This window comes from Phragmites australis, chromosome 16 (genome assembly GCF_958298935.1).
Source record: "Phragmites australis chromosome 16, lpPhrAust1.1, whole genome shotgun sequence".
NCBI classification, from domain to species: domain Eukaryota; kingdom Viridiplantae; phylum Streptophyta; class Magnoliopsida; order Poales; family Poaceae; genus Phragmites; species Phragmites australis.
In genome coordinates, this window is record NC_084936.1 from 6297600 (window position 1) to 6315512 (window position 17913).

Sequence of the window (17913 nt, forward strand, 5' to 3'; positions counted from 1 at the left end):
TGGTGGAGTTGTTTGTGAATACTGAAACATGGTTTGACCTGAATGGATTATTTTTCAAAAGCAAGTACGGATTGTGTTTTTATTATAGGTGTTTGCACTTTTTTTATTCCGGCTGCTACTGATGCTAACATGCTAAGGATACGAAGAATCTTCTGCAGTGCACATGGAGTTTGTATGTTTGCAGTTCTTTCTCCTTTCAGACAAAAGAAAGTTATATTAGACAAAGTAACTAGTCATTTGAAGTTTTAATATCAAGAAAAGCAAAGCAAAAAAATATTTAAAAGCATTTAAAGATACCAAGTATAATTAAAGGTGTTACAAATGAGGTAGTTTGTACTTTAATATTTTAAATAATAAGCACATTTCTTGCATTCGCCTCAAGATGTCCAATCGTAAGAACAAACGATAAAACCTCAAGTTCAATATCTATTCTAAGTATGAACACTGGTGATGGAATAAATGTATCAAACACTCGCAAAAAAAAGTTGAATTAATCAAACTTAGTCAAGTCTATTAGATTTTGTTTATGACTTTAATTAATGATTTTGTTGATATTTTTTCTTAAGTGCATTTTGTATAAATATAGTATCAAAATATTAAAAAACTATCTCATTAACTATTCATGTATATACTAGAAACTCTCACATCGATAAGCTGGGAACAAAAGAAAAATGGAAAGGGATATGTGATCTAGACACACTCTTAATAACATACTATAATCTATCCAATGATAAAAAAAAAGTGTCAATTTGAGTGGGTTGTAGTCAAAGTGCATCTGTATATTTTTGTAAACTGAGATTGAAAATTTAAAAATGTTATGAGTAGATTCGCCTCAAGATGTAGTTATAATTTAAAACATTTTCTACATTTTCAAATGCACTATAGTACTAATATCGGGTCAAAGTTGTGTTTGAGAAATATTGATGCTAAAATACGAATATTTTCTTGATTAGTTGATTTTTAAAACCTTTTAAACTAATATTACATGAATAAACCCCTTAGAATTAAAGTTTTAATTTACCTGAGCTACTGGAACTAGCGTGTCAATGTAACATTATCTATGTCGAGAAAAAAAGGTGACACTGACAAATTATGTGCCACCCCACCTAGTATTGTGTCTAGGGCTAGATGTTGAGCCAGCTTGGCTCGACTTGGTCTAGCTCGTTAGCATAACAAGCTGACTTAGCTCAGATCATTAAAGAAACAAGCAAAATTGCTGGCTCAGCTAGACTCGACTCGATAAGAGCTCGGTCATCTAATGGTGCATCCAAATGTTTGAGTGTTTGAAACTTTTTATTTCCATTCTTGACACTGTTTAGTATCATCTGAGATGTAGTTTAAACTTATTGACCTATTATACTAAAATTTACCACTTCGTATGTAAGGATATACATTTACAAATACAGAAGCATACATACATACAATATATCACATCCTACAGAATAAATCATGCAAGTTGAGGGTTTGCAATGATGGCAGGGGACGCGGGTGTGGGCATGAGCACAACGGCTTGTGAGAGGGTGGGTGTGGACTCGCGCTGCACATGGCGATGGCAACTGATGCCAAAACCCTATTCTATAGCTATGGTGGAAGAGCGATTTAGAAAGTTGAGACTCAAGAAAGGGGATCTAGGGTTCGAGACGAGAGAAGGCAAACAATTCGGTTATTAGGTAGGCTCCCGACATCCCAAAAGTCTTAATTTGGCTCCAGTAAAAAGGCCAGTGTGCTAGATCTTACTCGGCTCGTTAGACTCACGAGCATCTTGCAAGTTACGAGTTTTTCTTCTAGTCCTAATTTTGTGGTCAAAAGGTTCATTTTTTAAAATTTAGTTTTGAGGGGTTTATTTTTAAGATTTTATTTTCGAAAGTTTTAAAGAATAAGATGTTTCTAATTGTAGCGGTTTGCATATGGGCGAAAATTAGGGGAAAAAGATTCTACCAGTTTATTTTTTAAATTCTAACTAGTTTATCTTCAATCTAATTAAGATTCTACCAGTAATTGCACAACTAAAATATAAAGTTCCAAAGAGGTTTCACAAGGACTGCATGCCCCACCAGCCACTGTTCCATGAAACCCCAAACCAAACTCGTGCACTCCAAAACTGTGGTCTCCCTAGAAAAAACATTTGCATTAAAGCCCTCGCACTTATCGAACGTCGAACCTAACCTAATGCCCTCAAAAAAAAAAAAAAAACACACACACACGCGCACCGGCACCTACCGCCGCCACCTTCCCCTTTATACTCCTCGTGCCACCCTCCCTGCACCTCTCCTTCCTTGTGATCTCCGAATTCCCATCTCAGATTCCAAGGGCCGCGGCGTGCGATCCCCGGCTCTCCCCGCCTATCATATATCGGAGGCTCCGCCCCGCCTCGAATCTGTCGCGAAAGGCGCCTCCTTTTCCTGCTCTTGCTGCGATTTGAGAGGGTTCTTGGCTTGATCCCGAGGGGAGGTGCGGGAGGCTGCTCTTCGACACGCGGGGCTGTTCGTCGGTGGTTGGTGGGAGGAAAGGTGAGATCTTTATGTTGTCTGAGTTATCGTTTTGACCCCGAGATGGGTTGGTTTTTCGTTTCCTTTTTAATCTGCAAGGATGGCGGATTATACCCATGGGTTAAGACATTATTAGTGTTTAAGGTGCACGAATTTGGTAGGATTAATATCAGGAATCGGACTTCAAAGGCATGTTAGTAACTGCGACTGAAGGAATCGGACTTTATTGACATGTTTGATTTATTGGCGTGTTTGATCTGAGAGTCAAAAGAGGTGTTTTAATCCAGTTTGTGGTCATTTTGATCCAAAGTTCGTCTAGTTCTTGAGGTTGTGGTAAAAGGTAGCTCCTTTGCATGCAAAATCACCTGATTTAAGTCACGAGAGTTTTGAACCTCGAACCTTTGCAAGGAGGAAAGGTGACACCCTTACGTCTAGACCACCGTGCGAAAGCGATGTGCTTATGCAGAATTTGTCCTCATATAGAATTTCAGCTGAAGCCTTTGGTGATTTATCGTTGAGAATTGAGAAATTTGATGGCTTTACCGTACATGAATTATGTAATCCTTTATTTCACGTTGTTTAAAAGTTAAGAAGAAGGGTAAATGGTTGGATTATACATAGTTGATTCATTCAGGTGGCCAGCTCAAAGAGACAGAGCTTTTAACCAAAGAAATATCTAAAAATTCTGTCAAGTAGCTCTTTGAGGAAAGTAGTTTCATATCACTTTCTGTCTAGCGCTGATGCATCCATTTGATCGCCTCAAAAAGGTTTTTATTCAAAAAAGACATTAGAATTTCTTTTAAGCTGCTCTTTGAGGAAAGTCCAAGTTTTGTGTGTCACTTTCTATATGGTACTAAATCTACTGCCATCTAAAAACTTCTTGGTTGATTTGCAGAAGCCATGATACCTTCTGTGAGGCTCTCTACTGCCCCAGCGGCCTTCTCTGGCTTGAATCTACGCTCGAAATCAGCTTCGATTCCATCCATCTCCAGTCTGAAACCCTCCAAATATGTGGTCTCCTTCCTTAGACCACTCTACCTTACACCGCTAGATGGTCCACACACTGCTGAGCTGAAGCCTCGGAGGCAGCCACTTGAGTTCCGCTGCACAGCTTCTGCAGCTGATGACAATGAGTCCAAGGTTGAGGTGGTGCCAGTCCACTCGGAAGGGGCACAGAGGTTAAAGATATCCATCTATTTCGCAACTTGGTGGGCGCTTAATGTGATATTTAACATTTACAACAAGAAGGTTCTCAATGCTTTCCCATACCCCTGGCTCACCTCCACGCTCTCCCTTGCCTGCGGCTCTGCGATGATGCTTTTCTCATGGGCCACCCGCCTTGTTGAAGCCCCCAAGACTGACCTAGATTTCTGGAAAGTTCTTTTCCCGGTGAGTTGGGTATTTCTTGTCAACCATCCTTTTTTTATTGTATCTGCATGGAAAGGTGTAACTGAATTTGGTGATTTTAATTTATGAAGGTTGCTGTGGCACATACAATTGGCCATGTTGCTGCGACGGTGAGCATGTCTAAGGTGGCAGTATCATTCACGCACATAATTAAAAGTGCAGAACCTGCATTCAGTGTTTTGGTGTCGAGGTTCCTCCTTGGGGAGACGTTTCCAGTTCCTGTTTATCTTTCCCTTCTCCCAATTATTGGTGGTTGTGGTCTAGCGGCTGTCACAGAGCTGAACTTTAATATGGTTGGTAAGTATAAACTGTTTCTTTGACATTCTGTTCCAATTGCTGGCTTAGAAATTGATGTAGATTTCCCTTTGAATTATCAGTATAAAGGTTAAACTTGAGAAACAAAATGCAACTACAAGCTAAATAAGGTTGTCAGTAATTGCTATCGAAGAAAATTGATTCGTCAAATTACTCAGTTGCACCAAGGGTCAGCTTTGAGCCCTTATCTTTTTGCTTTGGTGATGGATGAGGTCACAAGGGATATACAAGGTGATATCCTATGGTGTATGCTCTTTGCAGATGATGTGGTGCTAGTCGACGATAGTTGGACGGGGGTAAATGGAAAGTTGGGTCTGTGGAGACAGACCTTGGAGTCGAAGGGTTTTAGGCTTAGTAGAACTAAAACTGAGTACATGAGGTGCGATTTTAGTACTACTAGGCACGAGGAGGATGAGGTTTGCCCTGACGGGCAGGTGATACCTCAGAAGGATACCTTTCGATATTTGGGGTCGATGCTGCAGAAGGATGGTGAAATCGATGAAGATGTGAGCCATCGAATCAAAGCCGGATGGATGAAGTGGCGCCAAGCTTCCGGCGTCCTCTGCGACAAGAGAGTACCACAGAAGCTAAAAGGTAGGTTCTATAGGTCGGCAATTAGACTTGCGATGTTGTATGGCGCAGAATGTTGGCCAACTAAAAGGCAACATGTCCAACGGTTGAGTGTAGCGGAGATGCGCATGCTGAGATGGATGTGTGGCCACACAAGAAAGGATCGGGTTCGGAATGATGACATACGTGATAGAGTTGGTGTAGCACCAATTGAAGAGAAGCTTGTCCAACATCGTTTGAGATGGTTTGGGCATATACAACGCAGGCCCTCAGAAGCTCCTGTACATAGCGGAAGAATAAAGCGTGCGGATAATGTCAAGAGAGGTTGAGGTAGACCAAACTTGACATGGGAGGAGTATGTAAAGAGGGATCTGAAAGACTGGAGTATCACCAAAGAACTAGCCATAGACAGGGGTGCGTGGAAGTTAGCTATCCACGTGCCAGAGCCATGACTAGACTTGCAAGATCTTATGGGTTTCATATCTAGCCTACCCAACTTGTTTGGGACTGAAAGGCTTTGTTGTTGTTGTTGTTGTTGTTGCTCTATAGCCTCTACCTAGATTTGTGTTCAAATTACTCAGTTTCTCTACAGCCTCTATCTAGATTAGATTTGGGTGCTCTTCATGAACTATGCTCTCCACAATAACTTATGGAGATTGGACAGAAGAAATAAAGTAATAGATGGAATATGTTAACTTTATCTAATTTGAGAAACCAGGTGGAGAAAAGTTACACATGTATATTCTTATTCTCCTTTCTTCCAGAAGAAACATGCCAATGCCCCTTTTCTCCCATTTCTTCCTGAAGTTTCATATCTAGATAAACATGCTGATGTCCCTTTTCTTCCTGAAGTTTCATGTCTAGATTTAAGCTTAAGAATAAGACGGAATAGGAGTCTAGACGAGTCTGCAATTGTTGGCAACAGTCTTTCTCTTGTTAGGTGAGACAGCTGTTCTCCGTTTCTCTTTCTTGATGTTAATAGTTACCATTTGTCCCCCACCAGGTTTTATGGGTGCCATGATATCCAACCTTGCATTTGTTTTCCGGAACATCTTCTCAAAGAAGGGCATGAAGGGGAAGTCTGTCAGTGGCATGAATTACTATGCTTGCCTGTCGATAATGTCCCTGGTCATACTGACTCCATTTGCTATTGCTATGGAGGGGCCCCAAATGTGGGCTGCTGGTTGGCAAAAGGCTCTTGCAGACGTTGGCCCCAATGTTATCTGGTAACAAGAAACTCAATATTTTGCAATTTTCCTTCCATAGTTGTTGTATTCTAGATTGTAGTTTGGTTCTAAATTACACGAGGCAGCTTGAAATGGTCTTCACATTCTTGCTGTTTTGCTTTTACTCTTCTGTTGTGCATATTCATGTTAACTTCAGTGTTGTCCTTAGTTTACAATAGACCTTATATCAAGACTGTTTATGTTGACATTTTCATAATGTGTTACTGCTGAATTTTATAGGTGGATTGCTGCTCAGAGCGTGTTCTACCACTTGTATAACCAGGTGTCCTACATGTCTCTCGATCAGATTTCTCCACTGACGTTTAGCATTGGCAATACAATGAAGCGCATATCAGTGATTGTTTCGTCAATCATTATCTTCCACACACCTGTCCGCCCTGTCAATGCGCTAGGAGCTGCCATTGCCATCCTTGGCACATTCCTGTATTCTCAGGTAATTTGGCTGCTCTAAGATTTCATTGTGGTTGTGCTTACCCTGTATCGGACTGGAATGATATTTGTCTTTTGCTGGACTAGAGAAAGGAAAGAAATTTGTATGTGTAGTCTTTAGTATTTTCACTAGTCTACCTGATGTGTGGTCCATTACTTACAACTCCAGAAATTGACATAGCTTTGTCAGTATGCTCACTTGTTTTATCCATGTTTACTTCCCAATCTCAACATCACCAAAATATCATCATTTTAACCAAGTGCATTTCTATCCATACTACCTGATTGTAAGTAGGATGGATTGCTTTGAGGGCTAGTGGCATTAAAATTGGACAACTAGAGTTATATTACTTAGATAAATCTTGATACGATTTTTCTTACTTCGAAATACATGAAATAGTGTAGGGTGATTTTACTTGCAGCACATGATTAACAAAACTTGGAAAGAGCAAATCACAAAAAAGATAAGAGGGTAAATAAAAGCTGGTAATCTATGTTGCATGGATTTTGATGCATCCAGTGATTTGTGTGCTAAACTTTTCTTTTGTCAAAATTGACATTCCGATGCAGGCAAAGGCGTAAGGTTAAATTGTTGGTCGTTGGTAAGGTCAGGGCCATGGATGATGAATGTCTGCAGAATCAGTAGCAAGCACTGAATCCAATTTTTGCTTGTGCAAGTATCCTGTAGATATAGGGGTAGGTTTCTATATGAGGTCAATAATAATGGACCAATGGCTGCTGTTTTCTTGTTATTTGTTTGTTGATCACAAAATGAAATCCATAGGCCATATCTGTGGTTGAGTGTATCTGAACCATGTTTCGTTCCAGGTATATAACTGCCATCCTAATCCCGGTCGAAATATTTGTACTGCTCAATTGTTACTTGTTTTCATGCACTCCTATATTTGGCAGAGTTAAAATGACAAAATGAAGTTTGAACTTGCTAGTCACTACTATCACACCATTTGAACTAGCAAGTACCAACTGACAGCAAGATTGCAATGCCCTGAAGAATGTATTGCAACATTGTGTTTCCCTTTTGCTGCTGCTTTAATTTCGATGCCAATTCTGAACTAATCATAAATAGCTGAAATATAAATAGATACATGGGAGGTTGCAGCCAGCCTTGCAATGCTTCTGCTGCAGAGTTTATACCTCTTGCTTCTTTTCTCTTTTTCGGGAATTCTTCTGCGCCGTTTCTTTCTGCAGCTTTCTCAAGTTGCAGACGAGACGTCACAGGCGACGCATGAGTCCAGTGCTGTGGGCCTTTGTGAAGGCAGCGCACCAGGAATGGATCGGGCTGAGGTTGATCCTTTCCGTTCTGTTCCATGGCCAGGAATCGGACAAGCCGTACTTTCCGTATGGATCACACCCTATGCTTGCTTTGAGGACTTTTGAGCCACGTGGCGCTGCCTCAGACCACCGTTTCTTTCCAGTATAGTACTCCTAGGCTGGTAGCACTTTGGTCTTGGGTATATTCTTTCCTGCAAGGCTCATATAGTTAACTTGGATCATTAGGATGTGAATTCACGAAACACTTTCTATTAATTTAGTCATGATTGGAAAGCTTATTTTATTTTGTGTCATAGATTGTGTGTTGCTAAATATTAGCTGCTTAGAAATTATTAAACTTTTGGTCACCTCTCGCGTTGGATCTAAAACGATTCTAAGGTTCCATTTGAATCAAATTTGGATCACTTGGTGGTTAGTCAGGGCCGTAGAACCAGCCATGTATGACCTGACCCCGCGCTGCCACCTCCCGCCGCTCCGGCGGTCGCCGCATCCGTGCCAGGCCGCATCGATGACATCGCCGCCGTCACCGTCCATCCCGTCCCGCGCTGACCCGGACGAGCTGTGGTCGATGTGGCCGCAGCGTGCGTGGACGCTGGCCGGCTCGGCCGCCATCCTCTCCTCCCTCTCCACGTCCGTCTCCCTCGTCGCGGCGGGATCTGGCTCGGCCGCGGAGCCACTGGCTGCGGCGCTCGCCGCCTACTCCCTCGCCGACGTCGCCACGGGCGTCTACGGTCTACCACTGGTTCGTCGACAACTACGGCGACGCCTCCACGCCCGTCTTCGGCTCCCAGATCGCCGCGTTCCAGGGCCACCACCGCTACCCGTCCACCATCACGTTCCGGGAGCCGCGCAACAACCTCCACACGCTCGCGCGCGCCGTGGCGCTCGTGCTCCTGCCCGTCGACGCCGCGCTCTCCGCCGCAGCCACCCCCCGCGGCCGCGCACGCGTTCGCCGGCGCGTTCGCGGCGTGCGTCAAGCTGGGCCAGCAGTTCCACGCGTAGGAGCACGAGAAACGGCGCAGGTTTGCCGCCCGGCGTCGAGGCGCTGCAGGCCGCCGGCGTGCTCGTGTCGCGCGCGCAGCACGCCGCACACCACCGTCAGCCGTACAACACCAACTACTGCATCGTGAGCGGCATGTAGAACGGGGTGCTGCGCAGGTGCAGGGTGTTCGAGGCGCTGGAGATGGTGTCTACTTCCGCACCGGCATCCGCCCGCGGTCGTGGGAGGAAACGGACGCCTCGTGGAAGGAGGACACCGGAGCCGAAGCCGCCGCCACGGCCACAGCCGGTGATGATGGTTTGTTACACACAGTGAGCATCAGCTCTGACTGACTGACGGTATGCACATAGAACAATATACAGCTACGACGCAGTAATAAACACAGTGAACAGAAGGAACAATATTCACGACAATTTTTGTTGGAGAAACAATGCTACTCAATAGACAGTAGCAAAACACAGTTTAAGATGATTTTAGTTCTTTTTTGGGGCTAATCCCACAACATATATTCTTTTCTTTTCTTTTTTTGGGCTTTGGTTGTGTAAATCTTATGTTGTAATATTGTAGCTAAGTTAAGAAAAAGAGGGGAAAAATGCTGATCTCCAAAATCGACACCTTTTTATATGGGTCTCCTATTGTGTTCAAGAATTTTCTAATGATTTTCTTGTGGTTCGAATATGAGACTTCTTTTCTTGTTTTGTGGTTCAAATCTTATGTGTTATCCTTGTTTTTTCTTTCAGAATTTTTTTGGTCTTTCCATATGAAAATTCAGAGCCATCCAGCTACACTAAAATGGGTGGCTTGAGATGATCGACTCTTAGTAACAGACTAACAGTCTTTGCTGAAGCATTACCATTAGTTTCAGGATTATGTCAATGCAAGCAGCCGCACAAACGCTACTGCTCCTCTTTATAACAGAACATAATCTCTCTCTCTCTCTCTACACTGAAATGATTGTACATATTGTGCACAGCCGCAGTTTCTCACATCTCTGAATTTATTGTGATGATTTCAACCAAATAGATAGAGCAACGGAAATAGCAAAACATCATAGGCCTGAGGATGGATGAAATTCCTTGGCTGGAACTACCGCTGAACGTAGCGACGGTCATTTCCAGGTGAGATGATGATGCTGAATATCATAACCCTGAGCGTCATATTGCTCTGAGCACAAGCAGAATACTCTCACTCTAGTGCAGCACCGCATCCTTTCCAACAAAAGAGCAGCACCCGATTATAGATGACGAATCCTTTCCTTACATGCCTCCTGTTAATCCAACAACTGGTAGCAAATAACGTTCAGTGATCACCTCTAATGGAAGTGATGGAAGGCATCCAAGCAGCAAGCCTGCTTCGGCTAGAAACTTCTCTGCATACAGGGCAGACCCTTGCATCAATGTGGTTGGCAATCACAATGAAGTGAAACAGAATCGTCCTGATTGATCTTCCCTCTCCAAAGAATAATCTGTTCATCTTTAAATAACAGGGGAACACAAGGAACCAAATCCTGCGGTACATAAAGAAAAAAAGCAAACAATCAGACTCCTATGTATGCAGGCACTCACTGAATACAGATTTAAACCAGGGGTGTCTCGGATGCAACGTAAGTCCATGGAAATAAACTGAGAAATGAAGCACAAAACGTAACTTCTGGAGCATTGAATTTGAAATGACTACTTGCGCACGCGCACACACAGCAGCAGAAGCCAAAGAAAATACCCTTAGCTTAACACCAATTTTCTTGCAGTCACTCGTTCCAACATGAGAGCAATCTAGTCTCACAACTTCCAGAGTATTAAAGGCCTCTCTCACTCTATCAACAACATTGACATAAACACCGTTCCTAGCTGCACAAGACAGAAAGATCAAACCATTGAAGAAACAATATCTCAACAACACAACTATGAGACGGCGAAGTGAGCTCATATAATTCAAATGCTGATGATAAAATTATTCCAACTTACTCAGTTTCATAAGCGGTGGAGAATTGAATCCTCTGTTCCTCAATTCTTTTGTTTCCTCAAAAGTCAATCCTTCAGCAACATTTTTCACAAGCCTAGGATAAATAGGAGCTAATGGCTTCCACAACATCAATGGTATTACTGGCCGTTGTTTTGGATCATAATTACGACCACGATACAGGATAAGGATATTTATGTTACGGTATATGATCTTACCACCTGTTTTTTCCTGCACAATGGTGCACTGACATGAGAACTTGACTAGTAAGCACAGAGAAGGAGAGCATGAATCCTAGTATTCTCAAGCATTTAGTACTGTATTATGACCTCAAGATGGAAGCATATATTGTCCATGTCAATTGTTGGCACTCCCAGACATTTGATCCTCACAGCTTCTGTGCGCTTCCAGTGGTTGTGGATGTCATCAAGCATATTGTGTGTGACACCACCTTTCCCTGGGAACATGAAACATCACATTATACCAGAAGATGGAAATGTCTCTAAGGATAAACTGAATGTCCGAGCCACACGATTGATCAAATAATCAGATTCATAAACTGCATCACTCTATTCTGCACAATTGAACTCCTTATATGCAGTGCACCACAATCCACAAGAATTTAACAATTCTGATTACCTTGCCAGTAAAAATGCTATCTTTTCGCAAGAATTTAGCCCAATTCAGCACAAGAATGCTACCTGGCTTCACCAAGCCGAACCACGAATTGAGCCAAAGAAAGACTAAAAATCCTTTAGAGAAAGCTTTGACAACTACAAGCATCAGAAAGAGACGCCATTTCGGTACTGAGGGCACCAAGAGCTCACCCAAATTGATCTGCCGAGAGCAGTCGCTGTGCCGGTACCTTTCCACCAGCTCCGACACCTCCTCCTCCGACAGCGGCTCGCCAAGAACCTCCTCCTTACTTCTCCTCTCGCCGCCACTGCCGTCCTCGCCGACGCGCTCGGAGGCGGCGGCGACACCGTCCCAACGCCGGTCGAGGCGGCCGGGGCCGAAGGGCGAGAACCGGGTGGGCTCACGGAACCCGATGGGCCTCCACGCCGGGTTCGTCTCCGAGTACGAGTACCGGAAGTCGAAGGGCAGGTCGGAGTGCGCCGGCTCATCGGGCCTGATCGTGGCGAGCTCGGTCTTGGGCTTCGGCAGCGGCGTCGAGGGCGCTCCAGGTGGGCGCTTAGGGATCCGCGTGAACGGCGGGTCGTCGTCGCGGTCGGAGAGGGAGGAGGAATGGAGGAGGCGGCGGGCGAGGGCCTGGGCCTCCGCCTGCGTGGGGCGCCGCCGCGGGAGAAGCTTGCGACGAAGAAGCATCGGTGTGGGAGGAGCGAGAGGAGGAAGATGAGCCGGGTTGGGGCTTTGACGATGATGCATCTTGGGCTTGGTGGGCCCGTGGTTTGCATGGTTCGGCCCAATCTAGCCCTGAGCCCAAGTTGATTCGACTCATGGCCCACATTAAATGCATTGGACTGGGCCATGAGTTACCGGGCCTGTTTAGAAAGGCGTAAGATTTTTCTTTCTTAACCAGAATCATGTGTGATATAGATAAGAAGTTTTCTTCTTGCCACACATACATTTCATATACTAGCAACTCCACACGTGTTACACATATGAAATCAATTTAGGATATAGCAATATAAAAAAGTAAAAGAATATAGCATAGCAAAAGAGATTTGCATATTGGACATTCCGAAAACACACATGTGCGGTTGCCGAAAAGAGAGCATAATCACTGTTAATTCCTTGATTCATGGGTGAGGAGATTAAAAGTATTTTTGGAAGAAGGAATATGGTCTAACTTTACACGGTGATCATTTGATCAATTCGGATGGACGGTGGAGATCGTTTAAATCTGCCATAACTTATCCATTTTATAGGAATATAGATATGAACTCGTCAATACAATTTTGTATGCATAAATCACAAGTTAGCAATATTTGCCTAACGATGAGTAGTATAAAACTATCATATACGACTATCTTATACGTGTATAGATCCTTAGGGTTTTCTGGATTCTCGGAGCATACGACTATATCTGGGTAAGGAGTCCATAAACGTATGGAAACCACCCGTAGTTACCAGGATATCCCTTAAACAAGGAAGTTTATTTTTAATATTAATAATCCTACTCGAAAAAGAGTTCGAAGGTTACACGGCAACCCCTTATAGATATATGGAGCCAGGGGACCCCATGGAGGAGAAGATAAAACAAGCCAGACAAAAGCAACGAGCGCTAAATGAGCCTCAATCCTTCTGCAATCGTGATCTACATCAATATCTCACTGAGACTACGCAGGATGAGCCTTTGACTAGGTTTAGATCCTATCTAGACCAGTCAAGATCCTCCTTGTAATCTATCTCGAAGATCAATACAAGGACATATGACGTAGGACTATTATCTTTCAGGAGGTCTCAACCTATATAAATCTTTGTCTTCTGGTACACAATTCAGCAAGAGAAAGTATCTCCTACTCTAATAACATATTAGTAAGATCGATGGTTTACTAATCGTCGATAGTTGGCGCCGTCATTAGGGATCATGAATAACAATGCTGAATCTTTGCCACGAATCATGCCGCCAACTCCACCGAAGACTGCACCGAGAACTGGCTTATTGGATGAAGGGTTCTAGGATAACTTCGTCCTGTTGCCCAACAAGGATCTGATTATTGATCGGGTGGACCTCGAAGACAACCTTCTTGATGATGAGTCAAGCGACGAGGTAAGTTGTCATGGATGAGTGTGCTAGGACTTACGGCATTGAGCTTGAACCGCTTAATGACCAAGACGATCGCACAAGCAACGTTCAGTCAGGATCTTCCCTCACGGCTTCCAATAACATGGATTGTCAAGGATCCTATTCGGAGGTCCGTGATGGATCTAGACCCCTCTTCTAGTAGAGCATACTTCCGAGAATTTTTCACCATCGGGGACAGTAACGGTGATCCGTCCACCCAGGGCGACAACTTGACGAACCCACAAACTTCCGTTGATCCAGCCGGGGTAGATAAGACTCAACCCCTGCCAATGACAACACATGTTAGCCAAATCCCACACCCTGTTGCAGTCCTAGATCCAACTACGCCGTACCACCAGCAAGGTACTAGATGTTTTGGATGTACAACTGCTCAAAAGCTTGCGCGTGTTCATGATCTGCTCCCATGACCTCCCGCGGTGGGCCTTGCTACCCTCGAGGGAAAAAGTGGCTCGATGAGTTCAATGTGCTCGTCCAACAAGCACAAGCACGAGCTGAATCCTCTCATCAAGCATTAGATTCTAACATCTCTACTGGAGGAAAGTCTCGCGTTGGTCCGTCTCGTGAGGAGTCACATCGAGAAAGATTAATCCCCAGAATCAAAATTACCGGGAAGACGACTGACTGGGCATAGCGCTATCGCAGGACTTTGTGTCACACCCCAAATTGTGCAAATTCATATTTACATGTATTTCATAAGCATTTGGATACATTTTGTGAAATTGTGAATTAGTTCAAATTCAAATTGAATTAAAAAGAGAAAATCACATGAAATAATAAAAATACAATTAAATAGAGTATTACAAAGGAACTCACTTTTTGCCATATAACTTAGGTTGAAAATAATTCTAAAAATTAGTACACCTCATGAGAAGAACATTAGTACATTTTTAAAGATTTTTGGGAATTTACAAAAATTGCTAAAAGCTCCAAAAGTAGCCCTATTTGTAGATTTTTAGTTTAAAATCTACGAGAGATATCGAGGTGAATCCTTTTAAAATAAATTCATCGTGAATTATAAGACCTATAAAAAAAGGTTTATGAATTTTAGAGTACGACAATTCTACTGTCAAAATAGAGAAAGAAGTAAATAGAAAATTAGAATCGGACGGGTACTATTCATCCAGGCATATTTCCCAATCTGCCTCTCTGATCTGTGCTTCTCTGATATGTGGGCCTGTGCCTCGCCTGGACCCACCTGGCAGCCACCACTGCCTTGTAGCCTCCTCCAACTCCCTGTATCCAACTCTCTCCTCATTGTCTACTTCTGCCTGAGGGTATCAATCCCCTTCTTCCTCAGTCCTCACTGCTCTCCATAGCAGCAATGGAAGCCAGCTTCCTGCATGTGTTATTACTCCACAGACCAACCACCAAGCTCCCCATCCCTCCAAATGATTTACACATGCACGGTGGATTGCGCGAGATCGAAGCAAAATACGACGCCTCCCAGGGCCTTTCTATCTGTTCTGCTGCTGCTGTAGCTAGCTGTTGCTTGGCAGCAGCAGCAACAGTTTCCCATCTCCTCTACTCCTTTGTCCTTTCCCAACAGCTGTGCCAAGCAGCAGGGCTGCTGCTCCTCCCTAGCCCAAGCAGTAGCTCCTTTCCTCTCCATCTTGACGACGAGCTCGCGGGCACGCCCTTGTTCTTTCCGCACCGCGGGCAGCCGAGCACCCTGAACAAGCACGCCGCCAAGGAGGGAGATGAGCCCGACGCTGTTCCAGCTGCCCAGAAGCTTCGCCGCTCCGTGATAAGCTGTTTCCCTTACTGCTCTTCCGTTCGCCGCCGGCGAGACCCGGCCGGCCATGGCTCCGGTTCAAGCTTGGCCCAGGCCAAGGTCTGACTTGGGTCAACAGGTCCGGCCCCACTTCCGTCTTAGAGTCTAGCTGAGCTCATGTGGGAGTAGTTTAGCACATTAAGTTATTCGGTCAACTCAGGAAAAGATAAAATCCAATTATTGTTCAACTAGTAATGCGGCTGAACATTGAATATGCATGGTAAATTTCACATTACTCCTAAAAATGTGAAACCAATTTTTTTGCTTGTTATTGTCATGATGTACCAGATAAAAATAGTAGTTCTCACGAAATAGTTGTTGAAATACATGGAATAGAATTAATGTTTTGGAGATTCAATAATTCGTAGTTAATTCATGTCTTATCCAAAATGGGTGAAACCAATCTTTTTAGTCTTGAAAAATGGTTCACTATGCAGGAAAATATTGGTCAGCATGTTATAGTTGTTTAGATCACTGTTTTAGCCTATGTTTGCTTAAGCATTGTTAACTTGAATAATTTCCACATAAATTAATATAATTGTAAATCAGACGGGACAAACTCTAAAAATTCTGTTGTATGATCTTGTACACAGGAATTTTTTTTAGTATTTTAAACATGACATGAATATTTTTGGTTCATCCACTTGCACGGATATTAAAGCTAGAAACAGTAAGCACCCGTTTTGGATAGAGGTGCACTAAACTTTAATAACGTGAGAAATAGAACTCCAAATTTAATGATTCTTGTTACAATATGTCCATTACTTAACTCATGGTAGTTGGCACAAAGTTGATCTTCACGTTCCCACATCGCTTCATCTTCGATATCATTGGTCCACTGAATCTTGAGGAACTTAGTTGATTTGCGCCGCGTCTTCCATTAGGCTTCATCAAGAATGCAAATAGGATGCTCGCAATAAGAAAGATCGGGTTGAAGTTCTTGGTCATCCACTGTCATAACTTTGGTTGGAACATGGAGATATTTCTTCAATTGCAAGATATGGAAGACGTTGTGCACAACAGAGAGGGATGAAGGTAGCTCCAACTGATAAGCCATCTCACCACGCAGGGCAATAATCTGAAAAGGACCAATGTAACATGGCGCTAACTTTCTCTTTATCTGGAAACACCGTGTTCCTCTGAGGGGGGAGACCTTGAGATAAACAAATTCTCCAATCTTGAACACAAGATCACGCCAACGATGATAGACATAACTTTTTTTGGCGAAATTGAGCTATGAGAAGATTCTTGAGAATAGTCAGGACATGCTCTTCCACTTCTTTGACCAAATCCGGGCTTAAAAAAGATCTTTTGCCGGACTCAGACCAATTTAAAGGTGTTCGGCACCTCTGTCCATAGAGAGCTTTGAAAGGCGACATCTTAATGCTGGATTGGTAGCTGTTGTTGTAAGAAAACTCGGCAAATGGCAAGCAAATCTCCCATTGCTTTCCATATGTGAGAGCACAAGCTCACAACATGTCCTTAAGTATTTGATTTATTCTATCTATTTGACCATTAGTTTGGGGATGGTAGGCGGTGCTATGGAATAACTCGGTACCCATGGCTTCGTGGAGGCTTCTCCAAAATTGAGAGGTGAACTGAGTACCCCAATTGGAAATGATCTTCTTCGAAATCCCATGAAGGCAAACAATCCTCAAGAGATATAACTCTGCATACTCCTTGACACTATAACGGGTCTTGATGGGAAGGAAATGTGCGGACTTGGTAAATCGATCAACAATCATTCAAATTGAGTCATAGCCTCGAGGGGTCTTAGGTAGCCTAGTAATAAAATCCATACATATTTCTCCCCACTTCCAAGAGGGAATTTGGTAAAGGTTAGAGCGCTCCAGCCGGCTTGAGATGTTCTGCTTTCACTCTTCGGCAAACATTACACTTAGCCACATACCGAGCGATCTCCTGCTTCATGCAAGTCCACCAAAATCTTTCCTTGAGGTCTTGATACATTTTGGTGCTCCTGGGGTGAATAGAGAACAAGGAGTCATGTGCTTCATCCAAAATTTTCTTCCTTAACTCATGTACCTTAGGGACCGCAAATCGCTTTCCAAACGACAACACGCTTTGGTCATCCTCCGCTAAGGCAATAGCTTTGCCCTCTTTCTTATTGTCATGAATTTGGGTTATACCCTTGTCATTCCTCTGTGCTTCATTGATTTGGTCGAGGAGGGTGGATTTGGCCTCAAGATTTGCAAGAAATCCCTCTGAGACCATCTTGAGTTAAAGTCTTTGAAAATCATCACAAAATGTGGTATTTCCGAGCTTAACCATACGATAATTGCACCAAGCCTTTCGGCTCAAGGCATCAGCAATGACGTTTGCTTTGCTAGGATGATAATGAACCTCCAATTTATAGTCCTTGATCAATTCAAGCCATCTCCTTTGCCTCATGTTGAGGTCAGCTTGGGTGAAGATATACTTGAGACTCTTGTGATCGGTATAGATATTGGAAAGATTTTCAAGGAGGTAGTGGTGCTAGATTTTTAGAGCATGCACAACGGCCGCAAGCTCTAAATCGCGAGTAGGATAATTTTTTTCATAGTTCTTTAATTGGCGAGAAGCATAGGCGATGACTCAACCCTCTTGCATGAGAACACAACCAAGGCCTATGCGGGAAGCATTGCAATAAATGTCAAAGCTTTTAT

At 43.4% G+C, this 17913-nt stretch overlaps 2 protein-coding genes and 1 pseudogene across 3 annotated transcripts; 2 read left to right on the forward strand and 1 right to left on the reverse strand.

The window, feature by feature from the left end:
- The first annotated feature begins 2227 nt into the window (after nt 1-2227).
- Nucleotides 2228-7333, forward strand: LOC133895309 (glucose-6-phosphate/phosphate translocator 2, chloroplastic-like). The gene is made up of 6 exons (XM_062335535.1): nt 2228-2510; nt 3385-3878; nt 3968-4193; nt 5785-6007; nt 6248-6461; nt 7028-7333. Exons 2-6 carry the CDS (start codon nt 3390-3392, stop codon nt 7037-7039), a joined length of 1164 nt encoding a protein of 387 aa, XP_062191519.1. The 5' UTR covers nt 2228-2510; nt 3385-3389; the 3' UTR covers nt 7040-7333.
- A 222-nt stretch (nt 7334-7555) lies between these two features.
- Nucleotides 7556-9405, forward strand: LOC133895310 (fatty acid desaturase 4-like 1, chloroplastic; annotated as a pseudogene).
- A 160-nt stretch (nt 9406-9565) lies between these two features.
- On the reverse strand, nt 9566-12053 carry LOC133896444 (CRS2-associated factor 2, mitochondrial-like). 2 transcript variants are annotated; one of them, XM_062337054.1, is made up of 6 exons: nt 11537-12053; nt 11039-11166; nt 10715-10940; nt 10470-10597; nt 10137-10257; nt 9566-10032 (listed from the first exon to the last, which is right to left on the reverse strand). In XM_062337054.1, exons 1-5 carry the CDS (start codon nt 12033-12035, stop codon nt 10144-10146), a joined length of 1095 nt encoding a protein of 364 aa, XP_062193038.1. In that variant the 5' UTR covers nt 12036-12053; the 3' UTR covers nt 9566-10032; nt 10137-10143. The 2 variants fall into 2 exon arrangements, with proteins under 2 accessions (XP_062193038.1, XP_062193037.1); XM_062337053.1 differs by having other exon boundaries at nt 9566-10257.
- Between the last annotated feature and the right edge of the window lie 5860 nt (nt 12054-17913).